A 10428-nucleotide genomic window follows, 5' to 3' on the forward strand; every position below is an offset into this window, starting at 1 on the left:
CCCCAACGTTTTTTTAATTCAAATCAGAAAAGGCTAAAATTGGTATTTGGTAAGACACAGGTAAGGGTGGTTAGCAATTCTAGAATGAAGATCGGACAAAGGGAGAACAACCTTTTAACTAAGCCAAAGAGCAGGGTAGGATGTTCTCTGTGCTACCAGAGAGTAGTATAGGAGTCAGAGCATCTTCAGAGTGGCATGTGCTGTGCAGTCAGGAGCTGTTGCCACTTACAGAAGTGAAAGCTAGACCGGCTACCTGTGAGGAGAGTCTCACAGCAGGACAGGATGTATCAGTGGCCACTGAGGCTAAGTCAGGCTGAATGGCGAGTGTTGCATCCAGTGAGAGAACGGGAGTGTTGGTACCTGCTGAGGCTGCCAAGGCTCACTGGTTTTCTCTAGGAGAAATAAAGCACCCTATCACTGTTAATCTCTCTGTGCCAAGACCAAGGTGGGTCTTTACTGCATCTATCCTTGACCTTCACGGTTCACCTTGCTATGCAAATACTCTGTTGGCAAAGTCTAAGATGGGTTTGGTTGCTTCATCTGGTTTCCCTTTACACAGAGCCTTGTGCTTGCCATCCTACCTCAGCCCCCTGAGGACTGGCATCACAGGTATGTGCCACCTAGTTTTGAGTGATACCTTTCTTTGTAGGAAACTGAGAAATCATGAAAACTGCCCACCTGTTGGAAGGATTTGGTTAAGTTAAGATCCAGGGCACATATGGGTCAATGGTAGGCTACTCAGGCTAGGGGCTATTGGTCCTGTGGTAGCCATGCAAATAACAGTTGTCACTGAAATGAACTTGGTGGCATTAACCCATCCCTCACATTTCTGCTTCCCAGTGTGCAACCAGATTTTGATAAGGTAGAAGAGCAGTTATGGTCATTGATAATGGCTATCCCACTGTTGGAGACATCTGGTCCTAAGTTTTATTCACATTATCACCACCTGGCTTTCTCCCCCTCCAGATGTTCTGTAGGGGCAGGAGATGCTCCCTCCCTCAGGACAGGACCTCCTGTGCAGCAGAAGTCACCTCCCATTCAGACCACTTCTCAACAGCTAGAAATTTCCTTCAGTGCTCTGGAATCTGCCAAAAGCCAGACTGCACAGTGTCTAGGTATTGTCCTTCAAAACTGTTGTGCCGGGCTCAACTATTTAGTGTTTAGAAAGAAGCATACACAGGATTCAGAGGCAAGGCATATACTTGTGATGCCCTGAGGATCCCTGGGGGTGGGGGGGCTAAGGGCACATGGCAGCCTCTGTTGGGGTGTGCACGAGGCCTGACCTTAGAGGAGATACCATTGCTACATGCTGACTACAGCCTGGCAGGACTCTTAACCCTGACATGGCTTTGTTTTCTGGGGGTGGAGGGAGGAACAGGCAAAGCCAACCAAAGATACTTTTCATTGATTCTATATTGTTCAATAGACCCAGACTGTTGAGAAGTAGGTGCCCTCTTGACTTCAGATGTACAAGATAAGTGCAGAGGGTGTCACAGCGAGAGTAGTAATTATGTCGTCTGTCTTGTCATGGAATGTGACTATAGTAATTGCAACATTTTCTCCCATCATTGAAGCCGGTAATTATAGTGCAACTAACAGTGTTATGTGCTAACTTGGGCTGTTTTAATCACCTCTTTTACTCTGAAATGCAATGGGAAAATTCCACAGTTATTCCCAGGCTACCCATTTCTCTCAGCATCTGCTGCCTTATAATTCTAACAGCTGGATGCTGAGGTAGGAGGCAGAGATGCTCAGGGCAGCTCATCTCCATGATCTCGTTTCTTGATAAGAGAGCACTGGCAAGGAGGCAGTTGTCAGTTTTCTACCATGATAAACTTTTGTCTTTGAGAGTATCTATTTTGTTTCAGAAGCAGCAGATGTTTTGGCATCTGGTAGGAAGGAGCTCTCCAGCCACAAAAAAAAAAAAAAAAAAAAATCAATCTAACCTGATTAACAAAAACCACATTCAGCCCTGGCAGCAGTTAGGTTAATTAATGCTGGGATGGAACACTGTGGGCCTGTGTATTAATTTTCTCATCGTTAGGACAAAAATACCCATAGTACAACATAAAGAAGGGTGTGTGGTTTGGAAATACAGCCTGTTATGATGAGAAGGCACGGCAGCAGCCTGAGGCAGCTGGTCACATCACGTTAGCAGCAGGAAGCAGAGAGATGGATTCTGGTGCCCAGATCGTGTGTTCCTTTTCAATCAGTCCAGGGCTCCAGTTCACGGAGGATTTCAATCACGTCTAGCCTGGGTCTTCCCAGCTCAGTGAAACCTCTCTGGAAACACCCTCATAGACACACCCAAAGGTATGTCTCCTCTGTGGTTGTAAATTATACCCATCATAGCCACTATGACATCTTTCGTGTCTAGTGTTCCATGCCTGAAAACAGTCATTGCCTGTGTTTATCTTCTCTGATCATAGTAGAGTGAACACCAACAGATATTCAAGGTGCTGTGCTTATACTGAAATAAGTGGACTTCAGATGCTATTATGTGAGCTGAGGGGGTCTGGGTGGGGTAGAAATTCCCTTGACTACCTTGATGTAAAATGATTTATACACCATTAGGTGCAGCTAGGCATAAATGGGCCATTCTTTACAACGTAATCATTTGAGTAAAATGTATGCCCTACATGAATGCAGAATCAGCAGAGCATGGTCAGAAGAATGAAATAGGATCATTTGTCAGGAGTGTAGAATGAGTGCAGGGACCATGTTTGGCCCAGCCTTTCCTCCTGGGATTGTTAGATCTACATCTCTGACCTCAGGCTTTTTGTTTGTCTGTTTTCCACAATTGTATCGGAATTCTATGGTTGGAGAGCAGAGGTGAAGATGAGGAGAAGGAAGGAGAAAGGAAAGAACGAGTGGAAGAGAAGAAAGGGCTGGCAGTGTCACTCACAGCTCTGGGGCTGGAAGAGCAGGGGTCTGTAGGTGGCAGGGCCCTCCAAAGTGGCTCACAGCGCGGTTGAAGACAAGCCATTAAAAGGCAAGGCAGGAGGTGGGTGGTGGTGGCGCACGCCTTTAATCCCAGCACTTGGGAGGCAGAGGCAGGCGGATTTCTGAGTTCGAGGCCAGCCTGGTCTACAGAGTGAGTTCTAGGACAGCCAGGGCTACAGAGAGAAACCCTGTCTCGAAAAAATAAACAAAAACACAAAACAAAACAAAAAACAAAACAAACAAAAAGCAAACAAAAGGCAACACAGGAGAGAACTCAGGCCAAACCCTCCTCCTGTCAGAGCCCTGTCCTTCAGCAACTTCATAATCTATTGGGGTGTCACGCGACCTACTTGTGAGTACCTTTAACTTTCAGTGTGAGTTTTAAAGGGACTTCCAAACTGCAACAATCGCGTGACAGTATTTTTTAGTACATCTAGAAAACTGGCATAGTGTGGAACCAACCCAGGTCAACACATTTGTCCCCACACTTACACCAACTGCCTCTTTGCAGTGTTAGGCCAAATGAATATGCAGCTGGGATGCCCCCCCCCCCAGGACTGTAGTTATAGCCCAGAGGATGCAGCTGAAAGAGAGGCGACCTCAGAACAACTTGTTCGCTTAAAGGAGCAAGGCGGAGGATCATGGTGGCATCAAGTATAGCCTCACCTTTATGACAAGGCAGAAAAAATTTCTAGACAGAACCTGTTCAGAACTGGGCAGGTCAGACTCCCTGCATACTTGTCAGGTGTTGCAGGTGCTGCAGGTGTGAGGGAGGAACTCAGAGCTGCAGATCTTCCACTAGGCCCAGCCCCACAAGTCCCAGCATCTTCTGACCCTGCCTTGTGATGATAAATTTGAACTTGGGGTTGTTCTCAGAGTTAAGCTAGTATCACACACACACACACACACACACACACACACACACACACACACCGTGTATGCTGCTGGTTATGTATCAAGGTAAATTGGTCCAGGGGAAACAAAGCTATGCTGATGACTCACAAGCCAGCTGCTGACCGGCAGGACCGGCAGGACCGTGCACAAGGATAGTTGCCTATGGCCAGTCCTCCGTCTCTACGTCTGGGACTCCTCAGCACATGCTACTGTTTGTGGTGGTTCAGTTATTCCTGAGTTTTCTCAGTTGGCTCTAGTGTTGGTTTTTCCCTGGCATCTTCTCAATTAGCTTGGCAATGTAGATATATGCTCAGTAAACACTTCCTGGGGGAGTTAAAAGGTGAGTCCTAAAAAAAATAAAAAAAAAGGGAGTCCTATAAGAATTCCAAATTAGCAGAGCATGGTCAAGAAAAGTGAAATAGGATAATTTTTGGCAGGTGTAGAATGACTAAAGGGGCGGATTTGAACTCTTCCCTTCTGAGTTGTTGGATCTCCAACCCTGACCTCTAGCTTTTTGTGCTACCTCCACTAAGCTTTCCCGTAGATTTTCTACAAGAAACTCACCTTACCATAAGTTAAAGACCTTATTGATTGGTGATATTCAGGGTGTTCCTATATGTCTCTAAGCTCATTTTACTCATCTGGTCTGTGGTCTATAGCATAGCCAGCTTTTGAAGGTAACTAACTGTACATTGAGATGGGAATTACCAGGGGAAGACCAAGTTTGCAGGACATCTGTTTAACCATGGCAAGAGATAGGAGTATGGGGCAATGTACACATAGATCAGGAAACACACAGGAAGGTCAATGGGACATAGCTGTGGTCACAGGGAGAGAGGACATGCATGCACATGCCTACTCTAACCTTCCAAGTAAATGCCAAGTGCTTCGGGACTGGCAGTCACTCTCACCTCCACCAACATGTAAAAACTTCCTCTCTCCCTAAAGCCACTAGTGCAGGAAGGCAGTAAATCCACCCAGCTGTCCCTCTAGCAACCCCTGGAGTATGCTCCAAGCCAGAACCCACAAGCGTGGCCATATTAGAGCCACCCTTTAATCTGAGGATGCACACCTCTGTCCTTCACTGCAGGGCGGCTCCGGCAGGAGTCCATTTGGGCCTGTTTGACGCCCTCATCATTTTCCCATCTGTATTAACTATTTTTTTCTTGATGCAGTGACAGAATACCTATGGAACACTATGAAAGGAAGAGTTGATTTCTAAAAAGAAAGGGTAATGCAAACAGATCCTTTCTTCATTCCACACTAGCAACAAATGTAGCATTTGGTTTAACTCATCTATTTGACCTGTAATTATTTCATCTGGGTCAAAAAAAAAAAAAAAAAAAGACCAAATTGGGTCTGCCCACGTCATCTCTCCAAGTCTAGCTACCAACAACACAGACAGGTCTGGCTGGAAACTGGAAGTAAGAATCTGTTATGGAAGGTGGAAGGCAGAACCCAAGGCTGGCGTTTGTGGCTTGCTGGGACAGAGGCTTTAGAATACTCTTCCCTCACTTGTGATGGCTAGCCTGGGTTTGTCATTTGACTACATCTGAAATCAACTTAAACCCAAGCAGCCGGGCACACCTGTGAGGGATTGTTTTGGGTAGATGGTTTGAGAAAGACCCACCCAAAATCAGGGCCACACCTTCTGGGGGTTGACCACATAAAAGGACTCATCATCTCCCTCTCTATGAACAACCAATTCTTTCTCTAGACTCAGATTGGGCGTGTTCTCTACACCTTGAAGAAAGGTCTGGAAGGAGGACAAAAGGGCTTCCTGGACAGTGGCAGCCAGTCTGGAGGGAGCAGCTACCTGTCGTTATGTGATATGGGCCTGAGCCGGAGAGATGACTCAGCAGCCGACGACGACGACGTATTCTAAGAAAACCTGGTGACCTGATTTTGATCCCTGGAGCCTACCTGAAGGTGGAAGAACAGAACAGACTCCACAAAACTTTGTTCTCAGACTTCTACATGTGTGCCATGGCATGTACCTGCTCCCTCCACTGCATGGGCACACATTAGTATATAAAAGCACATTATATACTAATATAATTATATAGGAAGAGAATGATAAATACATTTTGTAAGATGAGAGTTTATAAAGCAGAGCTGAATAGGGGGTCTGCTGAAGAAAACAGATTGTCTCTCCTAGTTTGTCTATGAGAGTAGACTATAGAAAAATCACCACCAATAAATACCATCAGTCTGACTTGGTCAGGAATAGTTTCTGTGTTATTCTTATAGAAATGGCTTTGCAGAGTCACTGTGAGGTTCCATTCTCTGTTCCATTCTCTCCGTTTCATTATGGGACGTGCTGAGATCCAATCCATGCTAGGCAAGAACACTACTACTGATAATGTATTTATCATTCTCTTCCTATATAATTATATTAGTATATAATGTGCTTTTATATACTAATGTGTGCCCATGCAGTGGAGGGAGCAGGTACATGCCATGGCACACATGCAGAAGTCTGAGAACAAAGTTTTGTGAAGTCTGTTCTGTTCTTCCACCTTCAGGTAAGCTCCAGGGATCAAAATCAGGTCACCAGGTTTTCTTAGAATACATTAGCATGTTCTCAGCTCCCTGGATCCTGACCTAGCACTCTAGGGCAGTAGGTCCTTGGAGCATCTTCCAAACCCATCACCTCAGTTCTATCCAAACTTGCCAGCTCCTGGCCTTGTTTGATCATGTATACTATGCAGCCTGACTTTGACCACGGCCACTCTTCTAGCGGACCTCACCCTGGACCCACTCTGTGAATGCCTTTAACCAAGCACCTGTGTTTTGTTTCTGCAGGTCTCCCAGGCTGCCTCAGACCTCCTGGCCTACTGTGAAGCCCATGTGCGGGAGGATCCTCTCATCATCCCAGTGCCTGCCTCAGAAAACCCCTTCCGGGAGAAGAAGTTCTTCTGCACCATTCTCTAATACCCACGGCGATGAAGCGGGTCCTTTCCAGCCGTAAATGTTCCAAGTAGAGACCATGCATGCTCCCATGTAGAGGCATGCCTCCCACAACACCCCATCTCTGTCCAACCAACCATGATCTGAGCTTATCTTGTTTTATCATATTTCCTTCCTAACATTGTTTCCTCTTCCTTTTTCTTTTCTTTTCTTTCTTTTTCTGGTTTCATTTTGTCTTACTTCCATCCATAGAGAAAACAGACATTTTTATAGCCAAATAACAAATGTGCCATATAAAAGTGTAGATTTAAAGGTCTACAATTTTTAAACTTTCCCAGCCATAAATATATCCAGTTAATAAATTTCAGTGGGTAATTCATTGAAATCAAAACCATGCACAAGTGTCTCCCATGCACAGTAATTCAATAGCAGATGAGAGCATGTCAGCCAGACACATGTGAGCGTGGGGTCTCTTTCTCCTCTGGCATCTCTATCATAGGAGCCTTCAGGTGCCATATGGCTAGGCCCTATAGATGACTAATATCTGTTTATCACTGAAGCTGATTCTTCTGAGAGTACATTTGTGGTGTGGAGCAGCCTTGACTGTAGATACTCACCAGACAGCCCCACTGGGCCATGTCCTCGATCCAAATGCCCTGCTCTCCCTGCTTGCTCCCTCCTACTTGATGTTTCTAGTAGGGCAAGGAGTCTGACAACCCCTCCAGGAGTCTCCGCACAGTTATCCCTGAAAGTGATGTCACCATGTAACTCGCTGATCTAAGAATTTATGGGCGTTAACATATTTAACCTAACAATAAATACTCCAAGAATAGGTCTATTTATAGAGAGGGAATATCCCAGGCATAGAGAAATGACATTTGCTGAAAACTGCAGACAGAAACTAGGCACACCAAGACTTCCATATGTGGGTAGTCTCTCCCTAAAGCCCTCCCTGAAGCCCTGAACTGTGGCCACCTGTTGCAGATTCACACACAGTCCTAACTGCACGCTACGAATGAAGCCAACACATTTTCACACTAACTGGATGTGCACCCCTCTGCCACCTTGGCTAAGAGAGGTGTCACAAGCCTAGATTATGTCAGTTTATGATAGATGATGTGTAGGTGCCCCAAGATCAGATAACAGTGAGCCTTGAGATTTTCCAAGACAAGGCTGTTGGCCCCATCTAAGGCACCTCTATACCCTCCTGATGGAGGCTGTAACCACAGTTGCCGAGGGCTCAGTTAGAACATTTGTTGTGTAGATATTTGTAAACTGCCTCTCCTCTGGATCTCAAAGAGGCTTGCTGTGTGCTGCTGGGCAAGCCATTGTGTGCCAAGCTGTTCAAACCAGCAAACTGCAGATAGTTAATTACTCTTGTTCTTGGGCAGAAACCAAGTAGAGCTCTGATTATCCTTGAAAACCCATATGTGCTGGATGACAGCCTATGATGTTATTGAGAGTAGATGACTTCACAGACACCATGGTTCTGGGATGAGGAGTGTAAAATGGCCTCCAAGGAGGTGACTATCATGTTTAGATGGATTTGTGCCTTGCTCCCCTCTCTTGCAGCTTTTGTGGAAACTGTTCTTAGTTTCACTACTGGACATGAGATGAGAGGCTAAGACTCTAGTTTTGTTGGTCTGTAACAAGATCTTTTAATTCTGTGGTTCTTGTTGGCGTCATCAACCGACAGAGTAGACCATAGTCCACAAAAGCCAAAGAAGTGGGGCAGCACCTGCAGTGGCAAAATCAGGTCAGGAGAATAGTGTGCTTTAATCTCCTACCAAACTGTCTCTACTTTCCTGCCTCCTGTTCCTAGTCATCATTCTCATATTCTCCTGTGGATGGTGTGTCCACTAGTAACTGTCCTGGGAAGATCCCTCCATACCTCCCAGCCACTCTACTCTTTGGACCCATTGAGCTTTCTGAGTTATTCCTGAATTTCTGTTAATTTCTGGAGTCTTGTGATCGACCTTGTAAGCTCATCATTCCACAAAGTATCCTCATTTGGATGTAAATATTTTGTGAGGAGACAACTCCACCAGAGTGTGTACTCAACAGAAATGTGTATATATTGTCAGAAGAAACATACTAGAGTGTCTGTGGAAGTACTATTTACAGTAACCATAGCCAGGAGGAGCCCCTTATGCCCATATTGAAGGAATAAGCAGATGAGGGTCATTCGTGCAGTGGATTCTCAGCTCCATCCACAGCTTGATGTGAATCTTGCTGACTTGAGGGACTGAGAGCAGGCAAGTCCAAGCTACGGTTCCATTTCCGTACAGCACAGGCCTGGCAGGCCAACCATGCTGATTGAAGGAGGGACAGTAGCTATTCTCAAAGGGGCAACAGAGAGGGGACACAAAAGCTTCTGGAATGTTCTGTCTCTGGATCTAGCTGTGGGTCACCCTGATATGTTTGGTTTGTGGAAGTTCTCCAACTGTCCATTTTTGGGTGCTTTTCTGTATGTGTGTTATACTTCAATAAAACATTGGGCTTTGTGGCTACCAACTGTGGGTCCTCCTGCTATCGTTTCCCCCGCCTTTGGGACTTTGTTCAATGTTTGACTCTTCCTTAGATGTTCTTAACATGACATTACTAACTCCCATTATTAGAGTGTGTTTGACAACAAAGCACTTGCAGTCACCAGCTGGAGAACAGGTTTCTGGCATGCACAGGTGCTTCCACACACAAACACTGTGCTCTGGGATTTGTGGGCAAACAGCAAGGCATGCCATGTGACTTCCACTGAGTGGCTGAGACAAAATCCTCAGGCTCTCTTGCCTTCTCACTTGCATTCTCAGGAATGAAGGGGCAGGATGGCCTTCCAGGAAAACTCATAATTACAGTGACCTCTGGAACAGGATCCCATAAGACCCTGTGGTGACAAGGAGCTGGCACTCTGGCAGGAAGAGCAGATGTTACATGACTCTTTTTCTCTCTGCTCCCAGCTGAGACTCCCCTGCCTCCAACCTGGGATGTCTGTCTCAGAGTTCACTCCTTTCTCTGGGCTCTACAGGGCCTTGCTATTCCCTCCCACAGCTCTGTCACTAGAGTCCTGGAGTGATCAGAGAGCAGCGTCCCACTCTCACATCAGTCCAAAGGTTTTGTCTTTGATACTGAGTTCCTGCTTCATGCCTGAGGAAACCAGGAGTTGTCAGTACTCCAACCCCCAACTGAGGAGCCATGGGAGGGAGAACACCAACAGGTAGGAGGCCTTCTGTGGTGAGTGCAGGAGCCTGAGGTGAAATAGTGAGAGCTGAAAAACAGGGCTGTGGAAACAGCTTGGATAGAGTTTATTTACAGTGGTACATCCTCAGCCTCTGGATGGTAGGATCACCCCCCAAACCATGGGCACTCCGACTTCCAGTCCCATCTCCTGTGCTGATCACCCTCCCTTCCTGTGTGCAGAGCCACTGTGGTGGTAGAGGAGCTGCTGTCGACCCAGGTTTCACGCTCCTTGATGTGAGTGTGGCTGGTTCAGTGACAACTCTGCCTGTTGTGTCCTGACGTTTGTTATGGTGTTTCACTTACTGTCTCTCATTGAACTCAGAGCTCACCATTTTGGCTCACTAACTGTACAGCAGCCTCAGAATCCACCGTTCTCCCTCCCTCCCACCGGAGCTGAGGGCACAGACATTTGCCATCACCCCCTGTAGGTGCTAAGGTTCCAAACCA

At 46.3% G+C, this 10428-nt stretch overlaps 1 protein-coding gene across 2 annotated transcripts in view; it reads left to right on the top strand.

Annotated features, from left to right (window-relative positions):
* Positions 1 to 9261, top strand: part of Gng4 (G protein subunit gamma 4) — a 37944-nt gene extending 28683 nt beyond the window's left edge. For both annotated transcript variants that reach the window (XM_031359056.1, XM_031359055.1), the window contains exon 4: positions 6643 to 9261. In XM_031359056.1, the coding sequence (XP_031214916.1) occupies positions 6643 to 6771 (129 nt within the window). In that variant the 3' untranslated portion in view covers positions 6772 to 9261. The remainder of the gene's footprint in view (positions 1 to 6642) is intronic.
* The last annotated feature ends 1167 nt before the right edge of the window (positions 9262 to 10428 follow it).

This window comes from Mastomys coucha, unplaced genomic scaffold, assembly GCF_008632895.1.
Source record: "Mastomys coucha isolate ucsf_1 unplaced genomic scaffold, UCSF_Mcou_1 pScaffold7, whole genome shotgun sequence".
Taxonomy (NCBI): Eukaryota; Metazoa; Chordata; class Mammalia; order Rodentia; family Muridae; genus Mastomys; species Mastomys coucha.